At 34.4% G+C, this 20147-nt stretch overlaps 1 protein-coding gene across 1 annotated transcript in view; it reads left to right on the top strand.

The window, feature by feature from the left end:
- The window catches only part of DIAPH2 (diaphanous related formin 2), a 184169-nt gene extending 173858 nt beyond the window's left edge, over positions 1-10311 (top strand). The window contains exon 28 of the mRNA XM_084294179.1: positions 1005-10311. Coding sequence (XP_084150305.1) covers positions 1005-1069 — 65 coding nt within the window. The 3' untranslated portion in view covers positions 1070-10311. The remainder of the gene's footprint in view (positions 1-1004) is intronic.
- The last annotated feature ends 9836 nt before the right edge of the window (positions 10312-20147 follow it).

The following is a 20147-nucleotide window of genomic DNA, read 5'->3' as shown; positions in this document are numbered from 1 at the left end:
CACATGCCTTTATAGCCTATTGCATTGTGGAAGTAAAAACAACTAAATCAGTTAATTTGCAAAAAGCTGAGAAAACCTGTTTGACTGCAGTTTATTAGACTTTCTACTTCAGCAGTTACTGTTGTTTTTAAATGTTCCAGTAGTACTTATGAGTTCCAGCTGTATAGTAGTGGGATGCCATGATGCTGTAGCAATGAAAGTCTTCTGCTGATATAAACAAAGCAAAGAACAGCAAGTTGGACATAAGAGAAGTAAACAGTGACAGAAAAAATAAACTGGTGCAGCAGGACTATATCTTAAAAAAATAAAGGTTAAAATATCCAGAAAATAAAGTGGGGGTTGATTTTTTGCCTTTGTATGTGTGTACTCATTACATTAAAACTTTATTTATAAGGCATTTAGATGTGATTGGTAGTTCATGAATGTTTTCTTTTCATGTGAAAGACATTTATTATTCATTGCAATAATTACTGTGTAATATTTCCTACTAAAAGTTGTTCACATTGTACAATCAGGAAATGCTTAGGAAGTGGTTGATTTAACTGTTCTATTTTTAACTCTGTACCAAATTATAGTGAATAGTTATAGCACTTTTGTACTTGTAGCATCTTAGAGTAGGCTTTCCATCACTTCTTTGGTAAGTACAATCTGATGAGTACTGAAATGTATTTTTCCAGAGCTTCTGTACATAATTGTTTATAAAATAAGATTTTTACTCAGATTTTTAGTTATCGTGTGCTATTTCCAAGGGGACAGTGTTTCAGGATTCTCTCAATGCTTTTATCACCCAGCTTCTCTAATCAAGAAAGTAATTTATTGCTGATTGCAGAACTCTTGAACTCAGTCTGGCAGCTGTGGTGTGAAACTTCTCTGATCCAGTCTCCTAGTTACTTATTTACATATCATTTGAAATGGTTTTCAGGGCTGTTTGGAAACCTTTTGACATCACATTATCCATGTTTCAAATCTTATGGTGATTTGTTTTTTTTCTCTTTATATTACAGATAACAGACAAGTAACTTTGGAAAGGTCTCGTTCTCGCCACAACGGAACAATCGCAGCTGTATGATTCTTCTGATGCCAAAGAATTTAGTGAATTGTTTTATTAACAATTAAATGGATATACCTTTAAACGAGTTTATCATACAAATTGGCAGTGATCATAAAATAATGCTGGTATTGATTACATGAGATAGATGTACAAATATTATGTATTTTAAAAGCTATTGCTAAATAATCCACATACTGTGTCTTATTACCCCAACTACCAAGATCTGTAAACAGTGTTAAACAGTAAGGTCTCACTTTCTTATGTTCGTTCTTTTTTTTTTTTTTTTTTCTGTTTGGTTGTTGGTTTTTGTTTTTGTTTTTTTTTCAAGCTGGCAACTTACATGAAGTTGGGGATTTCTAGGATATGTTTTTTATGGGTAAGAAAATACAATTTTGTTGAAAGAATACAGCTGTGGATTCCATATGCAGTTCATTTGGACATGAAAGGAAAAAACAATAAAATTGTATGTTAATAAATTCAGAGATGAGCTGATGTACAATATCAGAATCATTTTTGTAACCATAAAAAAAGCAATGCATAAAAACCTGGTCAGGTTGCTGGAAATCATATCTAAATGTAAAGCCTGGTGGATCCAGCAATTTTGGCTGCGAGGAGGATAATACCACATATCTACACTTTTTGGTGATTTAATGATGTGTATTTACTTATCACTGCTAAAAAATAAAAATTAAAAAAAAATAAAAAAAAAAAAAGGATTTTACCAAAATTAATGATATCAAGGGCAGAATATGTTTTTAACTGTATCTACAGAGGAATTTTCTAATTATGCACTTATATATTCTTTATACAGATATTTGGGGGAAAATATGATTGTCCTATTTTAATTGTGCTAAAAATACCTTTGTGTAGGTTTTCAGAGATAGGCTACATTACAAAGCTATTCAGGACTGCCTCTGAGTTTTTCCTCAGGTAAAACATGTAGCAGGATCTCTATTGGTAGATTTTAGTGCTGATGGTTTAGCAGCTAAGAACAAATTTTCCACCTGGAGCACTATATAGCAGTGAACAATAATTGCAGCAGACTGATTTTTCAGAAAACTACTCCCATTCTACTTTGTATACAGGCCCCTGCACTGCAGTACCTCAGGTGAGCAGTCAGTTTAGTAGCTGACACTGTGTATTGTTCTGTCACTCAAGGAGAAACTACAGTTTCCTTTTCTCCCCAGATTCTAGTTGAATGTACAGTCAATTTTGGTGTTCAGATCAGTCTTCACCATCCTTACTGAAGGCTCATTGCTAATTTGGATGGGATGGAGGATTTTGAGAGGGAGTTCAGTCAAATATGTATGTTGTTCAGCTATGATATTTTAAAAAAATGGGATATGGTGTAGTAGATGGCACTTATTCTCAGATTATTACTGCTTTTCACTGATGAATTATTACAAGTACACATATTGCCTGGGTTTATGGAGAACATCTTTTTTAATGTTATGTAAAGAATATTTGGAAGGCAAGGTGTCACATTATTTTCTGTGCACAAACTGCTAGCTCTACAGGAGCATTCAATACTGGGGTGGTATAACTTTGCACTACTGCTTGAGCCAAGCATTTTGTACAATACATTCTTTTTGCTTCTCTGGTAAGCTACTTTAAAGACTATCCAGCTAGATTGGGATAAACTCTAATAATTTCAAACTATAAATATCCAATAGATATCCAATTATTGAAAGAAAAGATACAGCTCCTTATCAGAGTAGTATTGAATTTCTTTTCTTAGTCTTCAAAGTAAATAGTTTTTGCCCATTGCTATATCGCTAAACATACAAATGCGACGGAAGCCTGGTGAAATGTGCACTGTCAACTAATGCTCTACCTAAACTGTTTGGGGCTTTTTGTGATTTTTAGTAATAAAGTAAAAGACTTGTATGGTACTTAGGAGAAAAAAAAAGAAAAAGAAAAAAAAAAAAAAAGAAAAAAAAGCATGCAACAGGATTCTCTCTGTTTTTCAGTAAAAGATACAAAGAATTTTATTCTGTTTTGTTTAAGGTCAACATCAACCCTTGTACTCAACCATAACTTTCTAAAGTTGAACTATTAATTTTGCAGCTCTGTGCTTAATTTGCAAAGCCAGTTTAAAAGGATTAGGTGCATCATGTCTGTATAAATTCGTACTGAAATCAACAGTGTATTAAAATTCAAATTTTAAAATCAGCATTTTGGGATTTACAAGTACTGATATAATCTTTATATGTGAAAACTCAAAAGCTCAAAGTAGAATCTTTATACTGTAGCAGTAATTAGTGCAGAAGTTTTTCATTTCCATGGTTGTAATTTTTTAAAAGGTCTGTAAAAGCTGACTACAGATTCTCAAGAACCAAATCTTAGCAAAAAGCAAATCCAAAATAACATCATCATCTGATACTTCTATTTTACTACTATTTTTTTCGTATTTGAAACATTTATATTATTTAATGGACATATCTGTTAGAACAAAAGTGTCTTTCAAAGGAAAACTAGAAGATGATTTATGTAAATATAGGGTGCTCGTATTTATGAAGTCTAAAATATTTTCTGAAATTGATGCTGGTCACTTTGTCTTTTGATAGTTTTTCAGTCTATATTAAATTGCAGCTATTTTTAATGTTTTTATTATTGATCTAATTTTCAGAGTTGTCACATGTTTATCTAAAAGTGTAGAGGAGTAGCACCTTTTTTCAGAAATGCACTTGCCTTATTTTCTAATTTTAAAAAATGAAATATATCAGTTAAATTATATTTGTATTCAGAGTAATCCCAGAAAGAAAATTACTGGAAGCTTCATACATAAATTTCTTGCTAATTATGTTTCACTATATGTCCTCTGAGACATTATATTAACAATATACTAGCACATCTGTTTGCATTCACATTTTACCGGTTACAAGTACTGAGGAGTTTTTTATGATGTTACACTGTTTACATTTCTTAGTTTATTTAAGAGGAAAATAATCTTACCTTTGCAATGAATTGAATTAAGTCTGCAATTGACATGGGAATGAAATGTTTAAATCATATACAAATATACATCTCTGTTGCTTAAAACTGCTGGCTGTACAGATCAGAAATGACACTAGACATCTTTTGCTCCAGTTTTATGCAGTTTGCTGAGAAAAAAAGTGCAACACAATTTGTCATGTATGTTTGTTTGTGATTGAGCAAATATACTTTCCCAGCACATAGGGGTGTTTGTTTTGTGTTAACCATATTCTGAACTGATGCTAAAGCCAAAACAAAATTAGTACCTCAGAGGGCATTGAGAAACAACTTCAGGAAGTATTCCTAGAGTTATTATTACATAATTCGTTTTGGTTTTAAATAACCATGGTCAATATGAAAAATGTTACCTGAAATTATTGATTCTTTTTTGAAAATTGAGACAAATGCAAACATTCCCATAGTTCCCTTCTGTAATATACAAATAGTAATGAATATATGTATATTTTTGCATCTTTTGTGTGTGGTATATGTACTACCTCAGAGAAATGCTGTAAAAACCATAATGTTTTCATGGTTTCTATCCAAAACACAATTCATTAGTGACCTACTTCAAAGTCATCCCACAATTGTTTGCAAAACTCTTGAGAATTTGGCTGAGTTTTAGGTTTGGCTCTGGAAATCCTTGTATAGCTTTCATTAATAAAACTTTGCAGTGTTCAACTTCTGCATCCCTCAGGCAAATCATGCTTTGATGGGTGAATTTAGTACTTCCTATGTTGAAAATTGTATAGCTAGTAAATATTCAAAACTGGTGATAGGTGGGAGTGGGAGCAAACTTACCTACATTAAGTATATTGCTTCTTATCCATTAAACAAAGGCTTGGCTGGATTATTCTTCAATAGAAGAATAATCTTTGAATTGGTGAGAATTCAGGTGTCATAAATGAGATGAAGCAATGTAAAGGTAGCCCGCCTCTTATGTGCCATAATGTATTTGCAAGTTATTCATGTTGATATAAGTATTGAAAGAAATCTTCACATCACTTCTTCTGCACATGCACACGCATGCACACACAATGTAAATATTAAATAAAAAAATAAAAAAAAAAAGCAGATGAAGCCAAATCCCTCAGCTTCAGGTGTCTCTATTTCAGATCACATATTGCTTTTTTGCGCAAGAAAGGGAGTTGTGTAGGCCTGTGAATTCTGCAGTGCTGCAAACTGTCACTTAGCACCTATTGATGTCATTAGAAAAATGTTGAAGGAGAAAGATTTGTTACTGTAGTGCTTCTTTTAGCACTGTTTGAGGTGGTACATATGCCACAGAAAGTGAACAATAATTGATTACAGGTTAGTCAGTATCATGCACCATTTGATTTCCCTTTTAGAAGTCATGTGACTCCTAATGCCAAAAAAAAAAAAAAAAAAAAGAAAAGAAAAAAGGAAAAAGAAAAAAAAAGTGACAAAACTCATGCATTTCTATTTTTAATCAGCTCTGTGTTTGTATGTGATGTTTAAAATAGGAATTTGATGAAATTACAGCCTGGCCATTGTTTATCCATGTATTCTGAAAACTGTAATAAAGATATACATAACATAATTTTGCTAGGTGCGCCAATGTTTTACTTTTTTATAACGATTATTACTAATAGAATATCATCACCTTAAGACCTGTTTTCATTAAGTATTACAATGCAGAAATTACCGGAAGTTACTCAGTGACACTTTTGGCTCTCTAAGGTTTTTGGATATTTGGATTTCTTCTCTACAGTGTCAAGTATATTTGACTTGATTTTGAGGAAAATTATACTTTTTCTAATAGAGGAAAACTTCAAAAACAAAATGACCGAAAACTTATGTACAGATTATGGTGATACCATTTTATTTTTACAACAATAACAATAAAAGGGAATCACTAAAGAAATTTAACGGGTCCATATTTATTTTAAGTGACTGGGTTCCTTTATCGACTTTTTAAGGCAGAGACGTAGTCATTCAGTTAGACAGCTATTGTTGTTGTTTTCTGTATTTACTTCTTCACTCCGTCACAAAATGGTTTTTACAGAATAGAAATTTGGCAGACTTTCAAAACAGTCTGTTACACCTTAAACAATTAAATGATGTCACAATAACAGATTGAACTGCCCAAAAATATAGACAGCACATTGGATTTCTGGAATAAAAGCTTAAGATTCTAACTGAATGAGATTGTAATGAATATGATCAGCCAATTTGGTATAACACTCCTTGAGTAACTTTGTGTATGTGGTAAAGATACACCAAAGGATCATTTAATGCACCATTTTATTATAATGAAGTGAATTATAGTTAGAATTTTATAGAAAGGTATGGGAATAACATGAAATAAATGAAAACTTCGAAGTGCGAGCTATAAATGTAAATGCTATGATTGTCGTGATTAGGCAAATGTAGTAATGATGTCTTACACATATATGCACCATATGCCCATTCCTTATTTTTAGGTTAATGTTTCTTACTTGCATGGCAGTTTAGAATTGCCATTATCCTCTTAGATATTTTGTGTTTGGGAGGTTAGCAGGCAGAATTTCTTCTCAAATAACTAGCTGGAACCTTAATACCTTTCTCAATGGTAATTATTTCTGTTGCTTCCTCACATGCTTAAGAATTTCTCTGAGTGCGCTTGGTGACAGGACGAGGGGGAATGGGCTAAAGTTGCGCCAGGGAAATTTTAGGTTGGATATTAGGAAGAACTTTACCAAAAGGGTTATTAGGCATTGGAAAGGGCTGCCCAGGGAAGTGGTGGAGTCACCATCCCTGGATGTCTTTAAAAGATGCTTAGATGTTGAACTTAGTGACATGGTTTAGTGGAGGACTTGTTAGCGTTAGGTCAGAGGTTGGACTTGATGATCTTGAGGTCTCTTCCAACCTAGACAATTCTGTGATTCTGTGAGATCAATAGCAAATTCTGGCTCTCTGATGCTTAGATTGCTTCCTTACATTTGGATCCTTTCTGTAACTTTGAGCTATATTCCTTCCTTCCTTTATTTATTCCAGACATCATCTCAAAATTAGCTTTTCTGTTTGTTGGTTTGTTTGTTTGTTTTTGTTTCATAAGAATCAGTATTACTGGGCTGTGGTAAAATTATAAAAACATTCAATTGAATTGCATGGAGGTATTTGATGAGTACTTAATGGCTATATTTAATGGCTCTTTCAATAGATGTGAAACTGAGATTGAGAAGAAAAAATCTCATACAGGATTTTTTTTTCTTTTTTGCGTGCACAATGTGAGCAAAAATCTAAATTTAGTCCAGTTAAATTCACAAGGTATTGCAAGCTGTTTGTATGTGTTAGTATTATAATGCAGCCAACCTAAGGAACCCATCTGAGAGGCAAAGGATATCTTGTGCACCATGCTAACAAAATTACACAGCTTTTTGATTTCAGCTGGCTCTCATCCTGTCTGCTCAGGCCACATGCAGAGCAAGCTCATAACAGCCTGCAGAATACTTTTGTAGATGCATTCACAGGGAGGCAAAAGAGCCATGTCTTCAGGCATGGTTTTCATAAGAGCAATATGACAAACTTTCTTCCATTGAAATAATTGATCTATGTCTTAAAGGGAAAATCATCTGTGAAACACAGATGATTGAAAAGCACTGTGAGCGCTTGCGCGCTTTCCGAAGTCCGCGAGTCTTTAAGAAAAAAAAAAGTGAAGACCCAAATTGCAGACACATGAAGCAGATTGGCTCAAGCACCAGGCTTCTGCAGGAACAGTTTGAGCAGGCAGATCTGTCTGCTCATGAGGCTATGCTTGGGGCGGTCCTGTTATCTGCCTTTGGAATAGTGCAGAATGCTGCATTTTGATTGGCAGGTCTTGGAAAGGAATTTTAAAAAGCAGGATGTAGCTGTAGGCCAGTTCCTAGCAGGGCAGGAAGACTGGGCAGGGGACAAGCAACATCTCTAGTACCACGGACCCTGCCTGAAAAGCAAGGATCTGTTGCTTCCTCAAAGTTACAGTTTTACACTGCAGGCTCAGGCATTATTGCAACAGTTTGTTCACATCTTTCAGCTTTGTTTGTACCATAAAGGTTAAGAACAATCTAAAAGAAATGATATTTGGGATATTTGGTTACATTTGTACAATGTGGAGGAATTTTGTGCAATAAGAAAGACCTGTTTACAGGTACAGCGTAAAAATCTGGTGGTGATGGTCCTTTGATTCTGTTCTTAGCCCAACTACTTTCATTTTCACACCTCTAAACTAAAGATAAGCTAACAAAACTTGCATAAAATTATGTTGTTATCAACTTGATTTTTGAAAGGTTGGCAAAGAAATTTTTCCCTGCAATGTCTGGATAAAATCATCTAAATTCAGTTTGTTTTATCTCTCTTGGGTAATACATTAGCAGATTCTGTAGTTAGTCTGCACACCTATTTATATTCCCTCAGCTCCAACACCTGTAGAAGTCTCAACACTAAATTGCAGTTGAAAGAAAAGCAAAGAAGAAAAACAAAACAAAACAAAACAAAACAAAAAAAAACACTGAAACTGTGAAATGAGATATATGCAGGTGAAATGCAAAACATATTTTGTCATTATGACCTGCATGTGTTATTTGAAACAACTCCTTGTATTTATTCACTTTAGGTATGTAAGTTTATCATAGACCTATTGCAGCTATAATGATATGCAAATGTGTCTATCACATATACAGTATGTTGCATGACGTTAATGCTTTCTGTATTGATTGACTCAGATCCCTGTTCCTCATAAACCATAGGAAGTCTTAAAGCCTGATGCAGATGCTGGAATGTGATTATGTTATGATGGAAAGGAGCTTACTTAACAACACGATTATGATTAAGGTAATGAGGGTAATTTATAGCTTCTTATGACCTACTCGTACCAGAAGCTAAAACACAGAGCAGGTGTTAAGGGAAACAAAACCCTACCTCAAGAGCTAATAGACACAAAAACTGCGTCATTTTTTGCTAGATAGTGTTAAGGTACAAATTGTAGCTTCCATATAATTTATAGTGATTTCATATATGGTTCGTATTTGGATCTTTAGGTCTGGTTAATAAACCAAGCCAGACATCCTAAATGTTCTTCAGTTTATTATTATGAGAGCAGTTACCTAACATATTATCATAATGTTTGTGTACTATAGTCAATCATCTGGATGCTGCTGTGTGGGTTCTGCATATTGAGCCTGGCTGTGCTCACTTTAAGCCAATACTCTGAAATTGATTGAAATAAATGGCACCTTTTCTGTGGACTTCAGAAATATATACCCCATCTAGAAGACATGTTATGATTATCCGTATCTGTCATTTTAATGAAAGCTAAGTTAATGAAAGGAAAAACTGTTTCTTCGTATAAAAGATTTCCCCAAGACCATCTGCAGGTGCCCACCTAAGTATTTAGCTTTAAATAATTTTTGATTCTTGGAGCACAAATAAATTGTTTTAAAAAATGGGTAAGATCAATTTGTATGAGTTCATTGAAGCATGATGATTTCTTTAGCAATATCTCTTGTAAGGTGATAGAATGCTTTGTTTTATCACATAAATTTTTTTCATCTCATTCATTGCTAAAAGTAGCTGGTTCCCTAGGTTTGAATACTTAATATTCTGAAGTATAAAGGTAAGCTTAATTGCTATATCAGTTTAAAAACTATTTTAGAAATTCTTTATTACAAAACTGGGTATGGATTCTGTTGGGAAGAAAATGTTTCCAAGTATCCAGTTATTGTGAATTTAACTAAACGTAATGGAAATGTGTTTTGAGTCATCTTTATATGTTTGTACAGTATAGTAACAAAAAAAAAAATAATAAAAATAACAAAAATGAATAATCTGCAGTCATTCACAACAACATAAATAATCACTTTGTAGCATTCCTACCCAACTGGATATAGTAAACATTTGTAGAAAAGAACTGTCTTCAATTGAAGTGAGTAGGAGACAGACGTCTAACTTTTTAATAGTGAACAACTGCCAAAAAAAAAAAGAAAAAGGAAGTGGAATAGTGATAATCAGCTGTCAGTCTCAGCTCTCAATCTGGCAAAAAATATCTCAAGGAACTATGATTTACACTGGAAAGCAACATTTGACATAATGAATAGTGTCAGAAAGCATAGGAAAGAAATGAAGAAGAACAAAATACATATAAAGTAGTGTTACCAAGTGCCTTCTGAAAGGCTGGTGTTTTATAAAGAAATTAAAACATGTAAATGCCTCAAAAGATGAAACATGGAAATTGTTAGCAGAGAGAGAAATTTGCTATATCAGAGAAGAAAAGGAGCAAAATCACAGCATATGGTTAATTTTATCAACCAACACAAGGTGTTGCTCAGCTCTTATTCTTCAGCTTGTGATTGAAAGCACCAGCATGCTTGTCCATAAGGTTAATACTGTTGTACAGCATGTAAAAAGTGCCAGTGCGAGGGAAGAGTTAAGGGTAGGAGTTGATTCCCTGTCAGCCATAACTGAGTTCCAACTATTTAAGCTGCATTTTAAAAATAATAATTTTCTTGCCTGCTGAAATTTGGTGCGCATCTTTAGGCATTCCTGCCACAGCAATTCACTAACAAAATTCAGTCCTACATCTATGTGAAGTGGACCATATACCAATTGTGAGTGTCCTCTTAACAAATCACTTAAGAAATGCCATAAACAAGCAGACATAGAATCACAGAATAGTTTGGGTTGGAATGGACCTTAAATGTCATATAATTGCTATATAATGACATATAGATGCCATACCCACTGCCATGGGGAGTGACACTTCCCACTAGACCGGGTTGCTCAAAGCCCCATCCAACTCTAATGTCATTTTTTAATTTGTAACGCTAAAATTGAAAAGATTATTTATTTATTTTATTTTTATTTTTATTATATATGTAAGGTGTCATTTTTTTTAAATGTGGAAACAGAAGGAGCTGCTTTGCTACTGACTTTTATATTTTCAGACATCTCTACCGCTGAAGTGACATGGCACTTTTTTAAACTGCAGTTTTTCTAGAATGTAATAATCATAAAGAGGAGGAGACACAAGTCGCACAAGTGGCCAAAAGCATAGCTATGCTAAATGATTTTACAAACACTATTTTAGGTGCTTTGGGGGCCTTTTTGCATCTGTCCCTGTATTTTCTTCCTAAATAATTTCATTTCTGTAATCTTACTTTTACAGCAGCAACCATTTAAAGAAGCACTAAATCATATAAAATATAATCCCTTTTACACAAAGGAACAATTTAAAGAGGATAAACTTCGTTTTTATGGGTTTTAGTGAACTGTATCAGAGAAACGTCATCCTTTTCTATTCATTTAGTTACTGTATGTCTTGAGCTCATAATTTGTTTTGCCCTGTAAAATCTTGAGTGGTTTTGATTCCTGCATTTGGCAGAGAACTGACATAGTAGACAAAAGGTCTCTTAGCCATTTCCTTTTTATTTTTTGTCCAAGTGATTCAGACTTGAAGCTACTTATTTATGAACTACATGAAATTATATGATAGTCAAGCATGATTTCTTTTTAAGCAAAATTTGTAACACTAAATATGAAGTAAACAGAGAACTAGGTATGCAACAAAAGTGCATCTGTTGAACAATATCTCTTGAGGAACTTGAACTATTAGAAAATCATAGAATGGTTGAGTTGAGAAAGGTCCTTAAAAGATGATCTAATTCCAACCCCACTGCCATGTAAGGGACCTTTCCCTACACCTGGTTGCTCAAAAATCAAACTAAAACCTCATTTGTGCATATTATTCAAATACTTTGTAGAAGAGTTATGCCAGGATTAGTCTTAAATATTGGTTACTACCAATATTTATTTGCTTAGCCAATTTTTTGTATTGTTCACTCATTTCACTATTACTGGTTTTTGGTTTGAGTCAGATGAATGAATGGTGTTACAGTTGAGGAGAGGTGTACTTTGACAGTTCCAGCTAAGTCATGGCATTGATCGAGACAGTTAAGAGATATCTGCTCTAATGTAGTTAAGCAGGGGAAGCCTTTAATAAATTAATTAATTTAAAAAAAAAAAAAAAAAACTGTCAGCAAAACTATATTTTTACTGGATTACATAGTATACTCAAGGAAACAAATTATATAACACATCCGTCATCATTAAGTCTTTTTTTTCTTTCTTTCTTTTTTTTTTTTTTTTTTTCCCCTTAGAAAGTGTACTAGTTTTCCTACATTAAACAAGTATTCATGTGTAGTAAAGACATAGCCTGCCATTTTGGTACTATCAAGTACCATTGTAGTCATAATTTTCTTTCATTTCTTTAATTCATCAGATTTCTTTAATGGAGGTGTCCAAGCCTAAAAGGAGCAAATGATCAGGAAGGATACATATAGTGAATTTAAACCAGAAGGTATCTATTTAACTTCACATTTGTTTTTTTTTACCTGCGGAGCAAATTTTGAAATCTTTCGCTTTCACAACCTGTTTTGTCTGGTGCTGTTTTGTCTTAGTTTCAGTAATTTCAGTTGCCAGTTTGATGGTAGCCCTTTGCAGAGCAGAACATCGAAGTTATCAGTGAACATCCTTTCTACACATTTTCAGACTGGAAAAAAAAAAAAAAAAAAAAAAAAAAAAAAGGAATATCCAATAATCCAATAGAACGTGGGAGAAAATTCTGAAGAAACAATTCAGCAAATTGAAACAGTGAGGACAGGTCCTTGTAATTGTAATGGGAACAGCCGTCTTTACTCACATAGATACACTTCACCCGATAAAGGCCTGTATGTGAGTATAAACTCTACAACATAATTCATTTACCTATACTTGCTGAAAAATAGCTGACTCCTAGATGTGTATTACCTGAGACACAAAACTAACAAAGGATCTTAGTAAGATGGAGGTCTGATTCATATAGCTTTGTGTTTGTTTTTCTGCAAACTTCCAGTCTTTTTGTGCTATAGTCTTACTCTCCAGAATTGTTTTGTGAATCAGTGAGGCTGAGTTCGGTACGGTGTAGAGGTATATGCACTATTTTATGGACATCTATTGAGGAGGCAGAATTTATCACAAGAGAGACTGACAGAAGTGTCATTAGTTTATTAATGCAGCATGTTAGGAAACAGAACATTTGGTCCTAAATGTAGAGGACTTTTTACTCAGTGGGAATGAAGACAGCAAGGTACATGTACATGGAGGGGTGAGAAGTTATATGTTCAATATGTCAGTGAGCAAAGATGACAAGGATTGTATTAATTAGTGATACGAGGGTTAAAGAAGCAGAGGTATATAGTTCTCAGAAGGCATTGCTTATTCTGGCAAAATGTAAATATGTCAATCTGCAACTGCCCAGCAGTGTATGATGTGAATAATTATTTTGGCGCAATTCATTTTCATTGTATTTTAACATAGTGGAATTAAAACCCAATCCTTAAACTGTACACATTCACTCCTTCTAGAAACAAGTCCCCTGTCTGAATTTCCTTCTTGGAAAATTTTCTTAGTGAAAGTGAATGCCATTCTGAATGTGTTGGTGTTCAATGTATCTAAAAACATCCTTACTTTAAAATTGGTGGTTTTATATCTAATGCTGTGCTGGGCCTTTTTGTAACATTTGTCATACAAGACCATAACGTAAGTGTCCAGTACAGAGACTGATAAAAAGTTTTCCATATAGCTTCTAGGTGATTATGGTTTAGAATATGAGTTGCTCTACTGAGAGTCTGAGAACTGTAAACAGTATTTGCATTTTGTTATGAATATTTTGCATAACTTTAAGGATGTTTTCTTTATCCCCAAGTGGGTCTGTTTTGAGTCCATAATCTACTGTGAAGTTTCAGTAACAGAAAAATTTGTTGAGCACAAACAGGCCAGTATCACAGCAGACTTAATAGCATTCAAGCAAAGAGTGTTTTGCATCAAAAATATGTATACATTTGCATTTTTGATGCAGAAATCTACTTAATCAGCACTGCAAGCCCATAACCAACATAGTGCAGAATTATATGAAATGGAAAAGTTCTATGTAATTTCTGAAAAAGTCTATTTTGCACTGCTCTAACTATAGCTCATATTTAAACCAGTTTAATAATCAGTGAACTAACATGGGAGAAATACTCTGAGCTTCTTTATCATTGTCTATTCCAGAAAAAGTTCTTTGTGTCCTTGGACCTATGGGTTATGGGTTTGTTGTGTTTTATTGCTTTTTTTGTGTGTGTGTGTGTGTGTTTTGTTTTTTGTTTTTTGTTGGTTGGTTGGTTTGTTTGTTTTTAGCATTCCTTTCTTAAATATTCTATTTAATTGTTAGGAAAAAAAATCCTAGAAAGATTGAGATCTGAATTTGAAGTATTGTCAGTTCAGTCATGTCAACTTTTCTCAGTTTTAGATGCATGGGGAATTATGTTGGGGAAAATTCAGCACACAGGATTCCTGTTGAAAGCAAAAGACATTGCAGCTGTTCATTGGAATCAGAAGTTTGTGGTTTGTGTCATGATTAAGGTATCTGTTCTAGGGATTTCTTTAGAAATGTGGTTTGTGATTGCTGTCCAGAGTTGAGTGAGAATTCCAGTTTTATTCTCAGAATTCTGACTTAGATTTGTGTGTCACCATAAATTGCTGAGATGTATACTACCTGCAAAAGGGAGTGTCCTTCATCTAAAAGCAGACTTCAATCCTGTTAATAATTATCAATAATGATTTACCTCTTATTTATAATTTCTTACTTATGCAGTTCTCCTTGCTAGTGTTAAATGATTTTCAGTGAACAAATTTCTACAATAAAAAATTCTTCCAGATCTGACAATTAGTCTTACCAAAAGATTAACTGGTGTTGAAAACTAAACAACAGCTTTATCCCTGGTCTCAGTCCCCTCTCCCTGAGCAGAGGAGTTTATGGATGTGTCTTAACTGGCAAACTACTCCTTTGGAAGGGAGTAGTGCTGGGGGAGGGGAGGGGAAAGGAGGAGGAGAAGCAAGAATAGAAAGGAAAAAAAAAAAAGAAAAAAGAAAAAATTGTAAGTGGATTTCAGGGTAGCAAGGTTAATACCAAAGGAAACATTTATTTTTAAGTCAGTAGGGTTTGTTGTTTTATCTTTGGTTCTTTGCACTAACATTGTTAAAATAGGAGAGACTTGGAGACTTTCTGAATGTTATTCTATAGGCAGAATTTGTAGTGTAGAAAGTTTAAGATGTTTTACAATTACTATAACTGCTACTATATCTTGAATGAATCCTATGCTTTCAATTTTAGGAGCTGCATTTCTAAACAAGGTAAATCTAAATAAAGAATCACAGTCAAATGTCAGGCATTTTGTCTATAAGGTGTTTCCACTCAAGTGTAGTGCAGAATGTCACTGTCATTCCAATTAATGCAGCTGATTGGTGTTAAATTTGTTTTACTTGACATAGTACAATATTTTTGCTTCAAGCCAGCCATTTTGTACAAGATACAGAAAACCCTTGTAATCACAACAGACTTTAAAGCTAAGGCAGAAAGAATGTGTAAAATGGAAGAAAACCACCTTACTAATTTTTTGAATTTTCAACTGTTTTTGTTATAAAAATATTTAAAGGTATCTTAAGAGAATACAGAGATTCAAAGCCTGCCATCTACTTTCATAATTTCCTTGTTTATTTGACAGTAATATTATTCTTTCAACTTTGCTGCATAAGACCATCCATTTTTATCACATAATTCATTTGCCATTGTACCATTCACCTAGAAAATTGAGTTGATACAATTAAAAATAACATTCTTAATGTTATTCATTTTGTTCTTCACTGGTTCCTGAAATGGTCTTGTAAGGCTTTGGGATCCCAAGATCTGTCTCTGCACTGCAGTAACTCTCCTTCACTCTATGGATACACTGCCACTCCAGGCCATGCAAATTAAGCATGATGTTGGCAAGGCAGTGGGGAGGGAAGAAGAGAAGAGGAGGAAGCCTCTATCAACACTGCCTGTTGTTGTTTTTTTGTTTGTTTGTTTTCTGTTTTTTTTTTTTTTTTTTTTTTTTTTTTTTTAATATAAGTAGATTTTTCTCTTCCTGCCTGTCAGTCAGACATTCTCCACTAGACTTCCCTAAGAAACATTTCTGTATGCCTAACTTAATATTTTACCTTGCTAGCATGGACTTCTATTGAAAAATAAGGCTCAGATATTGCATTTGATTGTAGTGGTATGCACTAATATCAGGAGAGGGCAGTTGCTGAACCAACAAGTCTCCTCAAAGAAACAAGCAGTTTTCCTTCCCACATAGACACATCATTGTAACTACAGTGATACTCAGATGACATTCAAATTTTCATCTGTGTGATGACTTTCTTGGGACCCCTTTCAGGTGCAACCTGGGTTTGATTTCCACGATAGTGAGCCAGTCATTTTCAGGAATTCCATAGTAGCACAAAATGTTCTGCAGCAGAAGGATGGCAAACATTTTAACTCCACGGATGTGATAAAAGAAAGTACTAAATTTTGAAAATATTTATTTAGGAATGATTGTATAAGTATTTCTAGAAAAGGCCCCTATCACTTGATGGAAATATCATGAAAGGGAAATATTCAGGGGATAGATTCAAATCTCTTGGCACATCTCTCAGAACTTGGCACTATTATCCACATTTTCAACTGATATCATGATATCTTCAGACATGATTTTTCTGAGATAAAATGATGACCATAATTTGGACTAGGTGATCTTGGAGATCTCTTCCAACCTAGATGATTCTGTGATTCTTAAAGCGTTGGCAAACTACAGTTATACAGCTAAGCATTACTTCCCTTTTCTCAACTATACAACCTAAACTATAGAGCTCTAATAAGAAGCACAGCGGTTCCTTGGGAGACTTGACTCAAATTAGAGCCTAGAAAGGGTTCTGATAGTTCAACATTAGTTTAAGAAATTCTTGTGTAGAAGAAAAGTATATTACAAGGTGCAATGCTTTTTCTATCTTCCCATGAAAAGTACAGCCATTGCTAATCTAGTTATTTTAGGTTAACAATCCCTTACATTTAAAACTAAGAAAAGAAAGTTGGCAGTTCAAATGGGAAATAGAAAATCTCAGGGGGTATCATGTGTCCCAAATCATTAGTCTTCTATGGCTGTTTATATTCTTTTCTATGGCCTCCCACACTTATATTTAAAAACAATAGCTGCATCAGGCTTTCATTCTTCCTGCTTGAAGATTACCTTTCAAATGCTTTGCTGCTCTTTTTGACTGTCCTCAAACACTGGATCATAGCAAGAACTGTAGGTACATGATGTTTCTGCAGACCTGCTAGTGAAGTTTAATCTTCAAAGCCAAGTGAGAACTGGTTGCCAGTAAGCCAACTCACTTTTAATTGTATAGAGAAGACTACCAATGTGCAGATTATTAAGCCATGTCATGACTTAAGTCTTGCTTTCAGACAAGGCTAATTACTGCATGGCAGTGGCAACGTGAATGTCTTCTATAAAAGTGATTGACATATAGTCAGTCGCTAGACATGTGTTTATGTTGCTTTCATTGCTTTTTGTTTGCATTCCATTTCATAGAGGTGAAGTTGGTCAGAGGCCAGGGAAGTGCATGAGTTGAGGAGCACAGCTGAGTGCTATTTGCACAGCATAAGATTATTGTTACTTCTACACAGGAAACATAAATTTGTTCAAGAGTGCCAGGAGACTGCAGTGAAAGAGAGTGATCCAAGGTAGAAAAGTAATCATCCTTCTAGGAGAAGGAAGTGATCCCTGTCTGGTAGAACCCACTAATACATGGGTTTTGGCTTTAGTTAGTCCCTTTAACTGTAAGAGGTATGAATTGAAAGAGTCAGCAGGAGCACTGGGAGATTTAAAATACAACCACAACAATAATAAAACCTAGTTATAGATATATTCCTTAGCTTTTAATACATATGATATGTGGATGGTTTAAAGCTGCACCAGGAGTTGCTGTAATAAGGATAATCATAGTAATATATTCTGTAGATAAATGTAATTAAATATCTTATGGAAGGTATGTATGCTCCTTTGTGATTTTGCGCTATACCTTTATGGTCTTGTTCATAAGGTTATGTATTAAATATGGTATTTTAAATATATGTCTAATTATTTTTATTTTTAATATTTGTTGACAAAGTTTATTCCAGCAACTCTTACTCATATATGAGAGAAGATACTATATTATCTACTGCATGCAAAGTCTACATCATTTTTGTTGTTGTTGTTGTTCCATTTTGCTGTCATGTAGCTTTAGTACAGTGAGTAGGAGTTACTTCATTCTGTCAGAACACATAATCATTCCAGGTTAATTCAGAACTTTCCTTCATTTTCCCAGCATTGCCCTTTTACATCCATTGCTTGCTTTGTTTTGGGTCACTGGGCCAGGCTTACTGTCTCGTTATCAGAGTTCTACAGTTCAGTCCTAAACCCCTCCAGTTCTTTACACAGGTGTTGCAGATGAGTTATTTAACCCCACTAGTGCTGCACTGGTAAACAGAGTCATTGTGGCAGAAGGTGAAGAATTGCATACAGAAATACAAATGACACAGTAAGATATTATGCTAAGGCTCATCTTGCAATAATTTGATGTTTAGAAGAAAATACAGTGTACATTGTTTGCCCTCAGCTATCTCTGGGATTTCAGTCTCACTGCTTTTAGAGTCTCTAACCAGATGAAGCAACTGACTAATCATTTTGTATTCTACAGTAGAATTCTTCTTTCACGGAACTGTGTATCAGTCCCCAGTCATCAGCCTGAACAAAACGGTAAAGGTTACAAAGCCACTGGACTTTTGGTCTGATACAGGCTATCAAAGAAAGTTTCTTCTGTAGAAGATGATTCGGAATCTTGGCATCAGCCTGAAGCACACTAAATCAGTTGGAAAGTTGTTGAGTCTAAAATCCAGGGAAAATTTATGGCTGAAACTGTTTCTAATATTAGAACAAGAGAGACATTGTTTCCATATAAATAAATGCTTCAACACATCTTTGTGTAAATTCACCAAAAACAATTGTAGGAACTCCTTCCAAAGACATGTAAGAGGTCCAAAGCATGAAGCACCTCATCTCATCTTCACGTTGTTGTCTGATCCCCAAAGTTCTCTTTTATCATTCTACTCTCTATTTTTAGAGTAGTTTTAGGTTTTTATTTTTTTTCATCTTTTGCATCATTGTATCTCAAATGCCAGCAGAAGTAAAGATTTTTGTTTGTTTGTTTTTGTGTGTGTGTGTGGACACATATTTAGAAGCAAGGATAGGTAAAGAGAATAGGACTAATACGTCAGTTTTCATAATCATTCTAATATAAGATTTTCCTGCCAGTTATCTGTTTCTCTTCTTAGAGTGTTCAGCAGGGAATGTTCACCGTATGTTTCTCCAACATTTATCCAAGTGAGATCCTGACTAGAGTCTGTAGACCATTAATAAAATGTAAGCAAGTAGTGGTAATAAGTAACAAGGATCACTCAGAGATGACCTTCCCTGGTGGCAGAACTTAGCTATTCATAACCTTCTGGTAAACTCAAATGTTGAAACAGAAGAAAATGATATATGAGAAACAGGTGTAGCATCTGGGGAGCACTATACTCTTGAGCTGTTTGACATGCTCCTTACATCTACATTTAATAGAAGAGTGGAAATTATTACTTATCTGCCAAATCGGATATGAGAGGTAATTAGAACTGTATCCCCTTGAAATTTCATGAGCTTGTAGAAAGTGACAGAACTTTACGTTTCCAGTTTATATGATCAAATATCGTTGAGAATTCCCATCACCATTTTAGTGGACTAAGATGTACAAACTGGAAAATATGACAATCTTCAGGATCCAGTTAGATTTGGACTCATTGCTCTTTAGCAGTCTGTCTTGCTTTCTTATGGATAAATAGGCCAGTGAGTGGGACACAGCTTGAAATCCAAGAGAGCTGAACTCAGTTTGCTGCTGTGGTGTAACCTTGTCTGTGACCTTAGGGCTGGATCCACAGACATTCTTAATATGTTGTAACCTGTTGGTGCAACAGGCACAACTCTGAGGTAAGCACCTATGATCCTGTGCACTGAGGGAAAGGAGGCTTATTGCAATGGGATTTACAATAGCACACAGAAGGGACATCATCTACACTAATCAATAAAGTTGTCAAAGAGGAGGACGCACATTAAAACTTAAATTCCTTGGTAGTTTGGGAGTACAGTCCTGGGCTGAGGCTGCATGGCTTAGACCAGAGTCTTAG

This window comes from Netta rufina (assembly GCF_964035555.1).
Source record: "Netta rufina genome assembly, chromosome: 12".
NCBI classification, from domain to species: domain Eukaryota; kingdom Metazoa; phylum Chordata; class Aves; order Anseriformes; family Anatidae; genus Netta; species Netta rufina.
Note: the sequence above shows the minus strand (reverse complement) of the source record. Positions and strands in the feature narration are given on the sequence as shown.